The following is an 18,384-nucleotide window of genomic DNA, read 5'->3' on the forward strand; positions in this document are numbered from 1 at the left end:
AAGAAATCGAAGCTGTTTGTAATAGGAAAATCAAGGCACCAATGCTGTTTCAAAGGCGTTTGTCACCTGCCCATTGCTTACCATGGGAACGGAAGAGCGTGGAGGACCATGGCCATTTTAGAAAACAAGCTTCGGGAGAAAGGCGCAAGATTTACGAGGCAAGGCAGGAAGGTTGTCTTTATCGTGGATAATTGCCCAGCCCACGGTCAGGTTCAAGGACTCTAAGCCATCACTCTGGAGTTCTTGCCAGCCAATGCAACAGCAGTGATCCTGCCGATGGATCAAAGGGTTATTCAGAACATGAAAGTTCATTAGCACAGACAATTGCTCCATCAAATGCTGCTTAGAGCAGGCAGCGGGAAATGCTATAGCATAAATTTATTGGCAACCATCCACATTTTGTCTTGTATCTGGGAGCAAATGAAGGCAACAACAATACACAGATGTTTTCACCATGCTGGCTTTCAAGCGCAAGAAAGCAGTACCTGATGAAGAAGAAAGCCCTACTGATGCCGACATTGAGACAATATTCAGTGAAGTCGTGCCCTCTGTTCTTTTCACGATGCATGACTACGAATGAATTGATGAAAATGTTTGTACCTGTTGTGAAGAGACAGTCGAGAAAATCATTGCCAAAGTGCAAGATGAGGATCCACGTTCCAGCAATAAATGTGATGACAATACTGCCAGTGCAGTGGTGCCACCAGACCGATCAGCTGAAGAGGCTGTTGAACTTTTGCAACGCTATTTTGAGCATGAGACTTGTCCAGAATATCTAGCTAGTTTGTCAAACATGGGTGCATACCTTGTGAAAAAACAACCTTGTGAAGATGCATGCTGGTAAAAAATTCGGAGCAAAATTCCTAGATTGTCCATGCGGAAAATTCGTTATATCAAAGTTGTCTCCCGCTGTTACTTTGTTACATAGAGGTCGCAAATACATGTGCTTCTTATGGAGCAACGGCGGGGAATAGAAAAACTTCGTTATATCGGGGAATTCGTTATACGGACATTTGTTATAAGCAAATTTAACCGTATACCTCAATTGAAATAACTCTGGTGCGTAGGAAAATGCCATCTTTTCTTTGGATGCTTCTGCCATGGGTATTTGCCAATTCTCCTTGGCCAAATCGAATTCAGAGAAAAACCGCTTTCCGCCAACTTTTTCAAAAACAACATCCACTCTCAGTATAAGTTCTGCGTACACCACCAATACATTGTTCAGGCAACTAAAGTTTACACAGATTCTGTTGGAACAGTCTGGTTTCCTTACTACCACCAGAGGTGCATTGTATGGCAACGTCGACCTTTCTATGATTCCTAGGCAAAGCATCTCGTCTACCTCCTTTTCAATAGACTCTTGTACTGCCAAGGGCAAAGGGTACTGCTTGACGTAAACTGGCGTCGTCGTGGTACAATCTAACTTGCATTCGACCACATTAGTTCGCCCGAGAAGATCAGTGAATAGTTTGCTGTACTTCTTCAATACTGCTTGAAGCTCAGTTGCCTCTTCCGCTTTCAAAGCTGGGTTAATCACAACCTTCCCCAGGCCCATGCTCTTATTGTAGTTGCAAGTTTGCACCTTTATGTCACCTTTCTATTCCGCTACTACCATGCAGGCCACTTCGAATCCTTTGGGCAGAAATTTTTCCTCATATTTTTTTAGCATGTTTATGTGAAATACTTTCTTAGTTTGTTCACCATAAGTTCATAGTCCACTTCCTTCTTTTTCTGTGTGACCTGAAGCAATCCCTTCCACTGCATTAGCAGCTTATTTCTATCACTGGGCAATAATACGAGAACCTTGTCACCCAGCTTGAGATGCCTTGCCACCGACTTCTTGTTGTAATATCCCTTATGTCGTTCTTTTGCTTCAATGAGGCTTTGGTGTGCTAACTTGCATGTTTCCTTTTTTTGCGCAGTTATAACACATACTTGTATGAGCTTTTAACTTCATTCTGAACCTCTTCGTTTGGCCATACCTCCTTGAGCACCCTTAGGGGTCCCCTCACCAAGCGACCATACAACATCTCGAACGGTGAGAAGTTGATGCTTGCTTGCGGCACTTTTCGGTATGCAAACAATAGCGCCGGTAAGTATCAATCCTCGTCAGTGGGTCTTTCTTGGCACATTTTTTTTAACCATTGAATCTTTCCACAGTGCCATTGAATCTTTCCACAAGTCCATTGGATATAGCGTAATAAGGCATGGTCAACATCTGCTGGATGGATAACAGCCTGTTGAACTCCTTCGTAAGTTCAGATGTGAAATTTGAACCTCTATCACTCAGTATTTCTTTTGGGAGGCAGCATCTATAGAATAGTTCCAACAATGCCTCAGCAACATGGATTGTATGCTCTTGAGTGGGACAGCTTCTGGATATCTTGTCGTCATATCCACCATTGTAAGAACATATCTGTTCCCTTTGGTTGACGCCGGCCTAATGGGGCTTATAATGTTTATGGCTACTCTCTGGAATGGAATTTCAACAATCGGCATGGTTCCCAAAGGTGCTCGTCCTACTCGTCCTCTGGCACACGTCGCAAGACTTCACATATCGTTTCACTTCACTCTGCAGCCCAGGTCAGAAAATGGCTTCAGTGATATTCGCTACTGTTCTTTGTACGCTCTGTGTCCCGTCATAATGCTGTCATGTGCCAAACTCAAGATGGCCTAGAGTATAAAGTTGGGCGTGTTGATAAGACATAATTAAAGATGTAACACGTAAAATAGGAAAAACACAGGACAAGAGAAGGGACAGAGGGGAGTGCTTATTTCCAACAAAATTTTATCTGGAGGAGCGTATATATATATGCTCACCAAATGCAAAAAAACAGGCAAGACAGATGAAAACCCTCAATCGCCATGCATGAAAAACTTACAATCTCAGGAAGGACAGTTCTTTTTCACAAAGACCAAGAGAAGGCGTGCTGACGCAGTTCTGCCCTAATCTACTAATCCGGTCTGCTTCAATAATCTCCCTAGTCACTTTATTTCTGTTTTCACCTAGAATCATCGTATCATGAAAAAGTGGTTTGTAGCCACACATGCTGCAATGCAGTGCCAAAAAACCATCGCGACCATTTCTTACGTTACCAGTGTGTTCACGGAGCCGGTGATTAATACATTGGCCAGTTTGTCCTACATAGTGCTTGCCGCATGATAGAGGTATTTGATAGATTAAATTTTCTGAGCATGTGACAAACAGCGTTATGTGCCTTTTAGAACATCCTTGTTTTGCGTGGGAAACAACCTTCATACACAAGTGCAAGAGCTTTTTTTGGGCACAAAAGACCACCTTTACATTGACCGCTCCCCAACCTTTTTCAAGTTGTGGGAGTTTCCATGATGATAAGGCACTACGGGGGGCTTGCTGCAAGGGCTGAAGCTTCTTGACCAGATTTCCCAGGACAGAAATATGTACATGAGAAAGGTAGCTAGCATTCAGAAGTCGTTTTGCTTGTTTTTTAAAAACTAGCTGCCATTAGATGTGGACAAGAAAGGCATTAAAGGCATTACTAAAGCACAAGTCTACAATGCCTCATTTTACGAGCTCAGAGCGGGCGGAGTGGTATGAAAGCAAGGGTTTGTTGCTACTTGGCTTGTAAGTCCAACAAGCGTGGTCTTGCTGAAAAAGGAGAGCAATACCTAAAAATCTGAGAGTGTTATTGACAGGCAACTGATGGGTTAAAACAAGGAGTTCAAACCACTCCTTGATGAAGTTAACGATGTCTAGGGCACAAGAAGTGGAATCACAGTAAAGAAAAATGAGGAAGTCGTCAACAAATCTAGAAATGCACATGATTCGGTAGTCACTAAGGTCACCCTTTGTCCCTTCCCTTGTCCTGTGTTCCTCCTATTTTACACGCTACGTCTTTGATTAAGACGGGCTCTAGTAAGGTTTTTGGTACAAGCAACTGCAGAGCATCTTTTCCTGACACAAAATGACATTTTCTATACAACAATCCATTGATTCTTTTGTATTCACGCATGGTCCTACTTTTCTGTTTTGTGGCTGTTTTTCCTTGCTTTTCAAAGAATTTCTGTATGAACTGATCTTTCATTTGCATCTTTGCAAATTCTTGAGGCTTGACCTTCAGTATGTCAATTGTAGGCACTTTAAGCACAGCTAATTGCCTCTGTGCCCTGTCTGACATGATCTTGTAGACACCGCAAAAGACACGACTGGGACAGGTTCTTCACTCCTTATCTTCAGTGCTTTGTTGTCCTCCTTGCATTCCTCATGCTCGTCAGCCTGTCGTCGCACCTGAGTTGCTGTCCTTGCGTGCGTATACTTCCAAAGGGCATCTGGATCACCTACTTTTCTGACATACGCTAAATTGCCCAATATCAAGTCGTATAGAGGTTCTTCAATCCATTTTACGGTAAGCCAACTACTGCAGTAAGGTGTTGAAACCTGTATCTTGGCTTCAAGTAGACTCCTAACTGTGCTGTCAACCAATATAACAGAGTTCATTTTAACTGTAAGTTCGTCGTCTCGCACCAAACTCCTTCTTGCTAAGGCTATGTTTGTACCACTATCTCGAAGAACTGTGACTCCCGTTCCGTGAATCTCACCATAGACATCAGGTAGACCTAGTGTTCCTTCTCCTTGCTTAGGATTGTCTCTATTCTGCGCAAATGTGCTAGCCGCGTTGTCAGGGGCCTTCTCTCTCGACTCTTTTATGGGTAGACCTTCTTTCTTCAGTGGCACTATACACAAGCAACTTGTTCTTGGTTTCGTTGCCTGCAATTTTCTGATCGATGACCTTTCTTCTTGCAATGCTGACAGAAGATCTGTGCCTTGGCGTTGTCGGAACGACAATCCTGATTGATTGATATGTGAGATTTAACGTCCCAAAACCACCATTTCATTATGAGAGACGCAACGACAATCCTTAGCACGGTGATTGATACGGTTACATAAGAAACATCTCAGCACTTTAGGAATAACACCTGTCATTGTTTACTTTGCACTAACTACCATTTGGTGAGGATCTGCCATGGTTTTACTTATTAGAGCCTTGCGCTTCAAGAAATCGGTCAGCACATTCAGCATAATCATCAAGTCACTTCAATGCTCTTTCTTTTAGGAAAACGCCAAGTTCGGGATTAGAACAGGTCAAGAATTGCTTGATCACCATTCTGTCTCGCACTCCTTTATATTCCTTCTCGATATCTGACATTTCCTTCCATCACTCAAAATAGTTTGTTAATCGACAAACGAACTGTTTTCATGTCTCTGCATCTTGGTGTTTACATTTTCTTAATCTTTCCTGGAATCTTTCAGCTGTAAGCCTGAATTGCTGAAGGAGAGCTTTCTTTACCATATCGCAGTCCATTGAATCTGAAGCAGGCATTCTTTTGAACACACTCAAGGCTTCACCTACTAGACATAAACTCAGTGCTGTAGCCCACTCCCCTCTATCCCATCCTTGTCCTACCGCGATTCTCTTGAAGCGGTGCAAATATGCATCCAGATCATCCCTCTAGTCGTCAAAGGGAGCCATAAATTTGGGAGGTCAAATACTCTTTGCACTCGGGACCTCACTTTCCACGGAATTAGATGACCCACTCTCATCATCTCTTACATTAGATGTAACCGTAACTGTACAAGAAGGATCTTTCTCCGCTTCGCATGCTTCGCGAGCGTCTTTTTCCACATGCTCGAACAAAGTAAGCGACTCCTCGCGGCTGAGTCCCAAAACTGTGGCTACACCCAACAATTTCTCGTAATCCATGTTCCTATGAGGCACGAGATCGATAAGATAGGATAATGAACCCTGGCAGGCTCGCTACTATTTTGTCATGGTCTCATAGACGGTCAGCGAGACAGGAACCGCAAGGAACAGGAAAAACTGTTTATGATAATGAAACTCAATAAAAAAACCTAATTAACAAAAGATATGCTAAATGTGCTATAGTAGTTTCCCCACACACTAAAAATATATAAAAGACTAAAATGTCATATTTACAGAGTTCAAGGTGCGCGTTGCCTTGACATAGCTCCGGTGTCGAGTCGTAGGGCTCGTCCCGTCTTCAAAGCTTGTTGCGCCGATGGTCCCGGCGGTAAGCTGCACTGTCGGGTCCCTACGATGTCCGGTCACCCCAGTGTCGGGTCCCCACAGCGGCTGTACCGCTAGTCGTTCTTGGTGCACCATCTACGGAGCATCGCTGCAGACCATCTGGCGCGTGACAGCGGGGTCGGCCGAGCTGGTCGAACTCCTGGCTACGCCCTGCAGCTCACAGGGCGTTGCTGCGAAGGCTGGGGCACTTCCTTCCTAGAAGCTGTGCTCGTGGGGTTCCATAAAACATTGTGCCGCCTCGACCCCTCGTCCGCGCACGTCAGCAATCCAAGACCCCGCGTCTCCGTCTGTCTCAGCCACCTCGTCGCTCGTGCCCTCTCTCCTTCGTCTTCCTCTTTTCTCATTTTTCTTAAATATAGGCGGGCATTATTCGAATTACCCAGGTGTCCCTTCGTTGTCCTCTTCTTCATATCTTGTCATATACTCATGACAAACGTGCACCTAAAGCAAAGTGCACGAGCCTTGAGCATTTTCACCTACATCGAAAATACGACAGAGATTCGATCCCGCTACCCGTGGGTCAGAAATAAAGCACCATAACCACCGGACCATCATGGCAGATATAGTAAAAAAGACGGTTTGGGTAAAATCACTTTGCGCTGCTTTTCATCCAGCTGTAAGGGCGCAAGTTCAACTGATTGAGATATACTGCTGAAAATCACTTTCACACCCTGGCAGAATAATTCCGTTTTCTCTCATAGCCTATGCTCCTTGCTTTCTGGTAACAACTTTCACTTGCAGACGTAGCTCCCGAATACGACAGGTGGGAACGGCAATGCAACAACCCAAGTTAGCATGTAATAATACTTGTAAATTTTGGGTAATATATGTGGCATGTAATAATACTCATAAATTTTGGGTAACATATGTGGCATATAATATGACATATAGTGCCCAGGTTAATCTTTGTGTCAATTGAAAAAGATAATCAACAGTATTCTGCAGTGTCATGTGTGTATTTTCTACATGAAAGATTGCTTGCACAGAGTTTATCTCATTTCTTCTAAAAAGTTAAGGTTATTATGTATATTGTTCTTAATTTTACATGATAACACGTCCACGATCCCCCATGTTTCTTCATTCTGTGTATTTCTGGTTGTGCGTTATGTCGCTAGTTGCAGAAACCGCTCGATGTGCCCTTCCAGTCATGTCAATGTAAAGGGACGAACAGATGAAGCGAATCAATATATATTTAATTCGTCGTATATTTTTTCAGCTTTATGTTCTTAATTCTTGCACTGTTCATCACTCTCCTGAACAATAAAACGTGTGCTCACTACAACTGCCTGCACTATAATTCTCATTATAGACATGCTTTCTCGTATTTCTCATAGACATGCTTTAAGTTTATGACCATCCTCTTTTTAATTATCAACTTAAGGTACTTGATGAGTATTTTAGTAGGCCTTTATAAGGTTGTGATTGGTCTGCACGTTTTCCAGTGATGCATCTTCTCACTAGTCTACACTTCGGAGTGCTTTTAGAAGTTAGAGCTTAGTGAAGATATGTATCAATATATTGTACACTCGCATACAAGCGAAGTTCGCTGAATAAGACGAATATCCTGGTGCACGTGCATGCGTGCGTGCATGTGTGTGTGTGTGTGTATGTGTGTGTGTTTAGATGTTAGCAGAATATGCGAAGGTTCAATAGAAATGTTAATCTCTGGCTTGGGCATATCTTAACACATGTTCAAAGAGTTGCACTGTAATATGCTTGAACGTGGCCTATCAGACCTTGGAACTGTGTGGGGCTTTTACCCTTAAAACGAACCTCTGCCTAGCGAAAATTATCGTAGTGTTCGACTACGTCGAGATCTGTTCCTCCAGCGGGTAAAGGTATGACCACCACTGCAGCATTAATAACGTTGCCGAGCCAACTTAACATGCTAGCGGCAGAGATTCCTGCGCAAGATCTCAGAGTGTCAAAGCCTTGACAAACACCGCAACACGTTTTTCCGTATGCAGACATTATTTACAATAAAAGCACCCAGGAAATATTTGTGATAGTAGCACCGCTCGGTTTCTAGCGTAAAGTGTCGAAAAAAAGAAAGGCGGGTAAGTGGTGGAGGGGAAGGCGGGGTGTAGAGCCAGAAATTCTGGGGGGGGGGGGGGGGGGGTGAACCTCCCCAACCCCTCCTTGTCTACGCCACTGGCATTTGTATATCCGGGATTGACTGTATAATGAAGCCAGTAAAATTAACAATAAGGTAGTTTATAGTCACAAACAAATTCTGTAAATAGAAGGTGTTGCAATAAATGTCACTGGTATGCATAGGTCCACTCAAAATGGGCGAGTGAGCCAACATTACATCTGGAGCATTGTATTGACCTATTTTCTGGTATTAAAGCCAGAAATAGAGACAAAAAAAAAGAAACATACGAGGTCAGCCATGGTCTTGTGCAGCCGGGCAGCTGTCTTCTTTGTTGCCAAGCACATAACAAAGCCATCCATGAACTGTGGGCTCATCGTCACCCGGATCACCTGCACAATATAAATACAGCTGAGCTTGCAAGCATTTCCCAGTACTTCTCATATTCGGAAGTTTGAAGATGTCATTACAACCAAGCCTACTCAGCTTGAAGTTTTAGAAGCCAGAAAAAAAATGTGACAGCAAAGCTACACAAGTTCCAATCGACAAATCAATATTAATGAGAACTAACCGACAACTCAGTTGGTAGCTGCGTTGATAGAGCATCGACCACTGGTGTGTGTTCCCATGCTCCCAGTTCGCTGAACTATATGAATTACTCTATAATGCGAAATACAAGTCGGAAACTTTTTTTTAATGTCACTAAAAAGTCACCCCATGACCTATACACCGGCCCTTGGCATAAACCGTGTGATCGTCTGGCATCAACAGCATCGACATCGCCTCCATGGGCCGACACCCCCAATGCTAGTTATGTTAGTTATGTTAGTTATGTTGGGTTTTGTGGCGCAAGAGCAACTAAGGCCACGCTGCGCCAGACTCATGGTGAGAATACTTACAGCGGACAGGGCTATGACAATGACTCTGAAATGTCCTGATGGCGATGACATATGGGATATGATGAGCGGTGAAGCGTGGCTGTATAAAGGCCTAAAAGGATTGGCTCCGTAAACGCGTAAGGTATATATCTCTTCTAAGATTATGTGTGTGATGCTCGGGGTGGTCAATGTGTATGGTTGGTGCATGAGGTTATGTTAAACCGTAATGGCTTTTACATAGCACTAATGCCATACCCGTGTCCTTATTATACCTAAGGGCTGGGAGGCAAGTGCCTCCTTGTAAATTCCAGCTGCAGCAGATGCCTCTCTGAAGAGGCTGTGCTACGAGTCACATCAGTCAAGTTTTGCCATGTCTAGCGGTAGCATAGTTTAGTGTAGTTAGACCTTGTTCAGAAGTTGTGCTTCATTTAAAAAGCTGATCACATCAACTATGGGTATTAGGGCGTCATCGCCCAAGAGTAGCATTGGATGAAAGGGAATATTTAACCTGTATAACATACGGAAATGTTTTTCTCTTAATGTTTCTATATGTGGGCAAGCTATTAAAATGTGCATTACAGTTAGTTGCTCTTGACACTTATCGCATGTTTGGGCTTCTTCGCCTGCCAATAGATGGTTATGTGTGATGTGCGTACGACCTATTCGTAGTCGACATATAACTACTTCGATAAAACGTGCTTGATGAAGACAGGTCTTCCATTCACCAAGAACAGGTTTAATTAGGTGAAGTTTGTTGTTTTGTTCTGATTTCCATTCCTGCTGCCAGTGAAAGGTGGTGGCCCGGCGAACAGCTTGAATCCCATCTCTGGCAGGTATGTTGGTTTTTGACTCGCGCATTTCTTTTGCTGTTGCAGCTAGTTGGTCTGCCCTTTCATTGCCTGGGATCCCGACATGACTCGGGACCCAACAGAGGCGTATGGTGTGGTCATCAGGTGTGTGGGATAGCATGTTTAAAATATCGCCTATGAATGGCTCATACTGAGATTTATAATTGAGACTTTTCAGCGCGCTTGACGAGTCTGTAAATATTACAGCTTTTTTATGTTTTGAGCTTATGATGTATCGTACTGCCATCCATAACGCATAGCACTCAGCCGTGTAGTTGGATACGACCTGTGGTAGTCTAGTTATTTGCTCGTGTGTTGCTCCTACCACGCTGCATCCGACATAAGCAAATGTCTTCGAACCATCAGTATAAAATTCTTCATAAGTGTTGTATATTTGTTGTAATGTAAGGAATTCTTGTAGTATATGTTCCCGTGGGGTGTTTTTGTTTTTTTATATGTGTGAGTGAAAAATCTAAGAATTTAGAGAAATCACTCCATGGGGCCAAACTGGGTGGCCTTCTGGCGATGGAGAGTGCTTCATTAGGAACATTTAGGGCATGAAATTTTTCTTTAAATCTTAGTATTAGTGGCTTAATTACGTTTGGTTCGTTGGCATAGTGTTGTCGTAGGTCACAGCGTGTGACAATACTGTGGCATATATGATCTGGTGAAGAACCAACTCTAAGGACATACGTGAGCATTAGTTTCGTTCTCCTATATTCCAAGGATGGTTCATTACTTTGGGCGTAAAAGTTCTAATTAGGTGAGGTTCGATAGGTACCTGTTGCGAGGCGTAACCCTTTGTTATGGACAGGGTCTAGGCGCTTAAGGTACGAGTCTCTTGCTAAACCGTAGATTATACTACCGTAGTCTAATTTGCTGCGTACTAAAGAGCGGTAGATGAGCAGGAGGCCCTTACGGTCGGAACCCCAGTGCTTTCGGGACAACACTTTGAGGACATTGAGGGCGCTGTTGGATTTCAACTTGAGATTATCAATGTGTGGAAAAAAATTGAGCTTCTTATCAAATACGACCCCCAGAAACTTCTGTTGTTGTTTTATTGGCAATACTGTTTCGTTTATTTTGAGTACGGGGTCTGGTTGTAAGCCTCGTTTCTGGGAGAACGCTACAGCAACCGTCTTTTCCTCAGAAAACAGGAAGCCGTTTTAGTTAGCCCATTGTGTTAGCTTGTTTAGTGCTATTTGAATCTGTCGCTCGCACGTCGCCATGTTAGATGACCGGCACGTTATTTGGAGATCATCCACATATAGTGAGTGCATAAGAGTAGATGGTATGACCTGGCTCACAGAGTTCATTTTGACGACAAAGAGAGTTTTACTTAAGACACAGCCCTGAGGCACACCGCTCTCTTGAGTAAAAGTTTCTGAAAGTGTGGTACCCAAACGAACCTGAAAAGTTCGGTGATAAAAAGTCGGAGAAGCAGTTGAGCATTCTTCCGCGAATTCCAAGATCTGCCAGGTCTCGTAAGATACCGTGCTTCCACGTTGTGTCATATGCCTTTTTAAGATCAAAAAATACTGCTAAGCAGTGCTGCTTGTACAGGAACGCTTCTCGTACTGTATGTTCAAGGCGAACGAGGTGATCGGTGGTGGAACATCCTTCCTTGTAACTACATTGGTGGACATCTATCAAGTTATCGGTTTCTAGGATGTATGTTAGCCTAATATTAATAACGCTTTCGTAGGATTTTGCCATACAACTTGTAAGTGCTATGGGCCTGTAGCTTGTTGGTAATGTAGGGTTTTTTCCAGCTTTGAGAAATGGAACTATAATGGCTTTTTTCCACTCTGTTGGCATTCTGCCAGTGATCCAAATAGTGTTAAAGAAGTGCACCAATGCCTTCACCGCTTCCTGGGACAAATGGGCGAGCATTTGCTAATGTATTTTGTCTGGGCCAGGTGCTGTTTCTTTACCTTGAGAAAGCACTCTGTTAATTTCCTGCAGGGTTAAGGGGGAGTTGTATGATCTGTTGTGATAACCTGTAATAGGAAGCTTTTGTTTTTCTGTAGATTGTTTATGCTTTAGGAAAGCCGCCGAATAGTTTGCTGCGCACGAAATAGCACAAAAGTGCTGCGCTAGTAGGTCTGCCTGTTCGCCTAAAGTTGTCTGGATGCCAGGGGTTGAGAGAATGGGGATGGTATATGAACTGTAGTTGCCGTTCAACTTGTGCACCTGATCCCACATTCTTTTAGATGTGATGGAACTGTTAATGGATGAAATGTACTTTTTCCACGAGAGTTTTTCAGCCTGCCTACGAATAAATCTTGCCGTTGCTCTCGCCTTTTTAAATGCTAGGAAGTTCTCTCCTATAGGATATTTACGAAAAATGCCCCACTCCTTGTGTTGCATTTTTTTAGCTTGTGTGCACTCTTTTGTCCACCAGGGTTTAAGTTTTTCTTTATAATGCCGGAGGATTGTGGTATAGTTTGTTCGGCTGCCGCAAGTATGCAGGCGGTGACTGTTTCGTTCATTTCCTCTATGCTTAGGTCATCAAGCATCTCTTTTTCTAGGGCAGCTTTTTCAGTGAACAGTGGCCAGTCTGCCAGATGTAGTTTCCAACGCGGTGGTCGGGATTGAGTGGCGGGGAGGGTTTGTGTTAATTTTATGAGAGCAGGCATATGGTCACTGCCGTAGACATTATCTATCACGCTCCACTTTAGGTCGCAAAAGAGCGAAGGTGAGCACAGCGCTAGATCTAAGCAGCTAGTGGCTCCTGTGCTTGGGGAGCAGTAGGTGACGCTACCAGTATTTAAAAGACATACGCCATTGTTCAGAATAAAATCTTCGAGGGTTTGTCCTCTGGTGTCAGTTGCACTGCTTCCCCAAAGCATTCCGTGCGCGTTAAAATCCCCTGCAATAACAAACGGTTCAGGCAGTTGGTCCAAAATATGCTCTATATTTTTAGTTGAAAAATGCGTGTGTGGGGGGATATAAATGCAACATATGGTGATAGTTTTGTGAGCTAAAATGGTGACGGCCACGGCCTCGATGTGACTGTTGATGGTGATCTCTCTCACTGCAATTCCACTTTTGACAACAATAGCCACGCCGCTAGACAACCGGCTAGCGTGGACGCGATCGCGCCGTACTACGGTAAAACCTTTGAAGAAGTTGGTGTGTTTTTCTCCCAGATTGGTCTCCTGTAAGCACATAGCCATTGGAGCGAAAATCAAATCTTTTATGTCACCAAATCACTTAGCAAATGTCACTTAGCAAATCTTTCATGTCACCTATGTTGTGAATGAGTCCTCTACAATTCCAATGGAGAAGAAAAGCCATTTTGGGCACTGAACTTGAGCGGAAAAGTGGAGTAAGAATTGATTTGTTGGCGATAAAACCTTGGTGACGTGTGTGATACTAAAGTCAAAACAGAATGGTACCATAACCTTTCAGGTTATGGAAAACGAAACTTATTTTACAGGGCTTTTTGGAGGCCCTGTAATTTGTGTTTTGTCTTTTTTGGAGCGGTCGAGAGAAACTCGCCGCTCCTTCGGCGCTGCAGGCGCGGTTTGACTGGCGGTTGTGTCCATAGCTTCATGAGAAGCTGCCGAGCGATCCCTGGGTGTTGTAGACTTCGGCTCAAGATACGAAGCCTTCGAACCCTCTACACCGGACGTCGACGGGGCTCCCGCAGTCTGCCCGTTGCCCTGGCTCGTGCCAATGCATGTCGACGCCCGTGGTGGGGCCTTGTTTACCGAGACCGGAGCAGCCTTGGCTGCTCCCGCAGTAGGGGCAAGCGGCGGTCGCTCCAGCACGCTGTGCGTAGCTTGGGCGGCCACCTGATGCTGTCGTGGTGCTGCCCCCTGTTGCACCACTTCAGCAAATGATTTTGTTGCATAGTAAGGGGAGACCCGATGCCTTGCTTCGCGGAAACTGATGTTGTGGGTGACTTTGATGGTAATAATTTGCTTTTCATTTTTCCAAGCTGTGCAGGACCTAGAATACGCCGCGTGTTCTCCATCGCAGTTCGCACAGTGGGGCTCGGCCTTGCAGTCATCATCTACAGAGTGGCCTGTGATACCACACCGTGCACAGGTAAGCTGCCCACGGTAACTCTGAGAAGCATGTCCGAATCCTTGGCACTTGAAGCAGCGCCGCGGATTCGGAATGTAGGGTCTCACAGACAGTTTTAGGTAGCCGATAACTAATTCATGCGGTAGTGTGGAGCACCCGAAGGTCACAATTATGTGCTTGATTCGAGTTTCTTTGTTTTCTCTTCTCACTACGATACGCTGTACGTGAATGACATTTTCGTCCTTCCAGCCAGCCAGAAGATCATCATTTGTTAGGTCTTTTAGGTCATCGTCTGACACAACGCCTTTGGCAGTGTTCATCGTTCGGTGCGCAGAGATGGTTACGGGCTTGTCCCCAAATGCTACTAATTTTTCTAGTTTCTGAAACTGTGTCTTGTCTTTAACTTCTACCAGCAAGTCTACGCTTGCTATCTTTGTAGCCTTATAGCCAGTTCCGATAGTCTCGGTTAGGCACCTGGACACGAGGAATGGGGAGATTTTCCGAGCTTTTTTGTCAGAGTTTTCGCAATGAATAACGTGGTACTTAGGGAAATGGTCTTGTTTTTCCGAAATCGGAATTACGTTTGCTTCGGTACGCCACCTTTTGAAGGGGCGATCAATGGAGAAGGGGTTTCGTGATCCCATAGAAAAGTGCAGTTCGTTCAGTAATGGCGCCTACCACTCACCACGGAGCCCAACAAGGGGACGTGGCAGAACATGTAAACATGTTCATTTCACAGGCATTTGACCGCATTCGTGAAGGAGAGACTTCGGGATGGGAAGACCGATCTTGTTGTCATTCCCTCACTGCAACCGCTTGACGTCGTCCTTAACAAGCCTTTCAAGGACTGTGCACGTGCGTTGTACACTGAAGGTATGGTTGGCGACAACCCACGGACCCCGACAGACCGACTGCGCAGGCCACCTCTAGCGACATATGTGATTGGGTCTCCGAGGCATAGAGGCATAAAAAAATGGTGGTGCGCGCATTTAGGAAAGGCTGCATCAGCAATGCTCTTGACGGCACCGAGGACAACCTGTTATGGGAGGCTGCTAGTGAAAAGCAGTCGTGCTCGGAGGAGAGCTCTGACAGTTCAGAGGACTGAATAAAGTGAATCACTGAACAAATCTCTGTTTTCCTTGTTTTGCTGGTCAAGGTAAGGGAGTCTACCTATATTACACCTCGACCTACATTCCGCATTATACGGTACCAACTAGGCCAACGTTTTACCCTGTTGTAACACAACAAGAACACTGTTGAGAACCAAACAGGGGACAATGAAACATCAATAGGGAGACAGGCAGAGGGCTTCTACTGCTTTGCCTGGAGATGTAGCTTCAACGTAAAACATGCTGTGCTGCCACTCCTGCAGGCATGTACTGTATTTACTCGCGTAATCATCGCACTTGCATAATTCTCGCACCCCCCACATTGCCCGACAAAAATACGATATCTTTTTTTCCTTGAGTAATTATCGCACCCCCAAAAACTGCCGCAATAATGTCGTCTGCTCATTTCAACCACTGATGATGATAGCGCACACCATCTCATAAGCAACAAGTGTACTATCACGACACAAAGATTCAATTTAATCCAAGCCAAGCCAAAGTGGCAAGTGACCGTTGCGGCGTGTTTTGTATGTTGTGTTGGTAATCTTGTCACGTTATGGGGCGACACTGAAGCTACAAGGCTGCTTTCAGGTTGAAAGAGATAGATCATGCACTAAACAACGGCAACAGGGCCACCGGTAGGTCCTTTGGTGTCTAAAAGTTTTGTGTTCCCTACTGGTGACGGCAGCTGAAAGCCACCAAGACGCGTTGGACCTGCCTGTGTGCCTAAAACTAGGATTGATGGTAAACTTTATTTCTTCAGAAGGAAATGCGGACAATTCTGTTAAATAGCCATCATCCCAATATTGACGTCCTACGCTTACTTTTTGAGGGCTCCTGTTGATCGACAAATGCTACCGCTACGCCTGCAACGCCCACAAGCTTTGCATATGGTGTTCTCATTCTCAACTATTTGCTTGCACTTTTTGTGTCTCAAATAAATCTTGCCTTGTGTTAAACCTGTTCTTTTATTGTCGAGGTAAGTTTTAATTAGTACCTCTTAAAGCTTGCTGTTAGTTGCTGGTGTGAGAATACCGATTTGCGGCCACTACGTTTTCTTTTTCGCTCTGTACGTTTTTGTGGAAAATTTTCCTCGCATAGGTAGACAAACGCTGTGACGTAAAACGCTAGAGACTCTCACACTCCGAAGTGCATTTCTCTGAGATACTGATTAGACTGCTGGGCGTAATATGGCGTCACTCAGGCCCCGCCGCGGTGGTCTAGTGGCTAAGGTACTCGGCTGCTGACCCGCAGAGCGCGGGTTCGAATCCCGGCTGCGGCGGCTGCATTTCCGATGGAGGCGGAAATGTTGTAGGCCCGTGTGCTCAGATTTGGGTGCACGTTAAAGAACCCCAGGTGGTCTAAATTTCCGGAGCCCTCCACTACGGCGTCTCTCATAATCATATAGTGGTTTTGGGACGTTAAACCCCACATATCAATCAATGACGACACTCAGCTAGTCTTAGAAAGCCAACCTACTCCGGCACTCATCTCTGTGCTGAAACTACACAACTTAAAGGGCCACTCACCAGCTTTGACAACTTTGAGCTGACAAGCGCAATGCGTAGACGAAGCGTTGATGATCATGTCTGCCAAAATTTGTAGAAATGGGTCAAACTTCAAGATGAACGCTGCTCCCCCTCCCCTCTGCCGGCGCGCGCCTAGAGAATGAAGGCATGACGTGGGCATATGAATAGCCCTACGTACACGGCTATGCAATGACGTTGGTCTTCTACGTAGACGACTCCGCTCTGACGTTGTCAACAGTACACCACGTGACATGGCAAAAATTATTTAACACAACATGCGTAGTTTATGTATTTATTGCTTTAAGAGACTAATAAAACATGAAATAAATAATGAAATGCAATAAAAAATTGTACGCACTTTTCTTTCATTTTTTCCTGTGAAATGCTACGAGATGTGGGGCTAATTTGTTAGCGTTTCGCATGCGTTCGTGTCCCCGCGATCAGCGCATTGAGCAGACGACCGCCGTGGAACGCTCCCACGCATTCCCGCACTCATTGTGCTCATGTATTCTACCGCGTCTAAGCCAGTGTTTCCAAACTGTCCCGCAGAAACAGGCAGAAGACCACAAAATAACGCTGGTCAACAAAGCAATGCTGCTTGCCTGCTCGGGGGTTGGACTTGTTTGGGCACGTCATGCGCACGTCAACCCATGGTGGGATGCTGGAGAGGGTGGGGAAGAGATTTGACTTGCGAAGGCTACGCAGAGGACCGGCAAGGGTTTCGAGCTCGCCTCCTCTCATCCTCGTTTCGCGCCGCTTCCAAAACCCTGTTTTTTCCGCTCATGATGAACCGATTAGAAAAATTTTTGCGGCAAAGTGTTCCTCATCGAACACCCAACAACTTCCACTGTCTAACTAAAATTCGGTATGGGGCATGGTGAGTGACCCTTTAAGAAATGAACTTTGTAACAAGGGGGTAGCATGCGCACACAACAAAATACCACAGGAAATGCAGTGGTCTTGCAGACGACACACTCCGGCATCCTATGAGTGATGTCAAAACATAGGTGGTGCCACACTATTTCCTCGAGGCAAATACAACCGGCCACATGAAGAATTTCACAAAAGACATATGACCAGCATTTAGTTTACTCAGACTTGTGGTTCTTTATTCACTCATTATGCCCGTTTTTTACTTTAGTTAGCATAGGGCACACTTTTTTTAATTTACACGGCGCTAGAAACATGACTCCAATCCGGTGCCTTTCTGCTACTTTCTATATGTTGTGTGACAGTCAATGAAAATATGGCATAACAAAAGGCGATTATTGATTCAGGGGTTGTTGCTTATGTTCTGCAGACATTATTTTCTAAGTATCCTTTCAGAAGCACTGAGGATTAAGTGATCTTAGTACCTGGTGGACAGCAGGCGTCCAACCTGACTGTTAAAACTGGCTACAACCGAGGGCACACAAGATTTCTGTAAGGGACACTAGACTTGATCATGCCTCGATTAATGAGTTTGGAGTGTGCACTAATGTAAGGCAAGCTTTTGTTCAACCTTGGGTTGTATGAACAGCAAACGTGGGTTTTCGTAAAATGCAGTTTAAGATCTAAAATCTGGATGTGGTTCTTTATGGTCGGTTGATTGGTGAAGGTTAGACCCAGCTTCTCAGAGTAGAAGGTATCGATGATGTTGGTGACTACACTGTCAAGGTCATTACTTCAAACTTGTTTAACTAAAAAATTGTCTACAAGGCAGAAAACATGTGACAGGAGCTTGGCCAATTCTTTTTGACATCGTTTATCAAAACAGGCCATGAAGGTGTCACACAACACTAGGGCAACTAACTACCAAACCGATGCC

The 18,384-nt window shown here is 44.6% G+C and overlaps 1 protein-coding gene across 8 annotated transcripts in view; it reads right to left on the reverse strand.

Moving 5' to 3' along the window:
- The window catches only part of LOC119178073 (PAT complex subunit CCDC47), a 613,343-nt gene that overhangs the window by 368,478 nt on the left and 226,481 nt on the right, over window positions 1-18,384 (reverse strand). For all 8 annotated transcript variants that reach the window (XM_075894166.1, XM_075894179.1, XM_075894151.1 and 5 more), the window contains one exon: window positions 8,469-8,570. In XM_075894166.1, coding sequence (XP_075750281.1) covers window positions 8,469-8,570 — 102 coding nt within the window. The remainder of the gene's footprint in view (window positions 1-8,468; window positions 8,571-18,384) is intronic.

The sequence above is a fragment of the Rhipicephalus microplus genome, chromosome 1, assembly GCF_043290135.1.
Source record: "Rhipicephalus microplus isolate Deutch F79 chromosome 1, USDA_Rmic, whole genome shotgun sequence".
Lineage (NCBI taxonomy): Eukaryota > Metazoa > Arthropoda > Arachnida > Ixodida > Ixodidae > Rhipicephalus > Rhipicephalus microplus.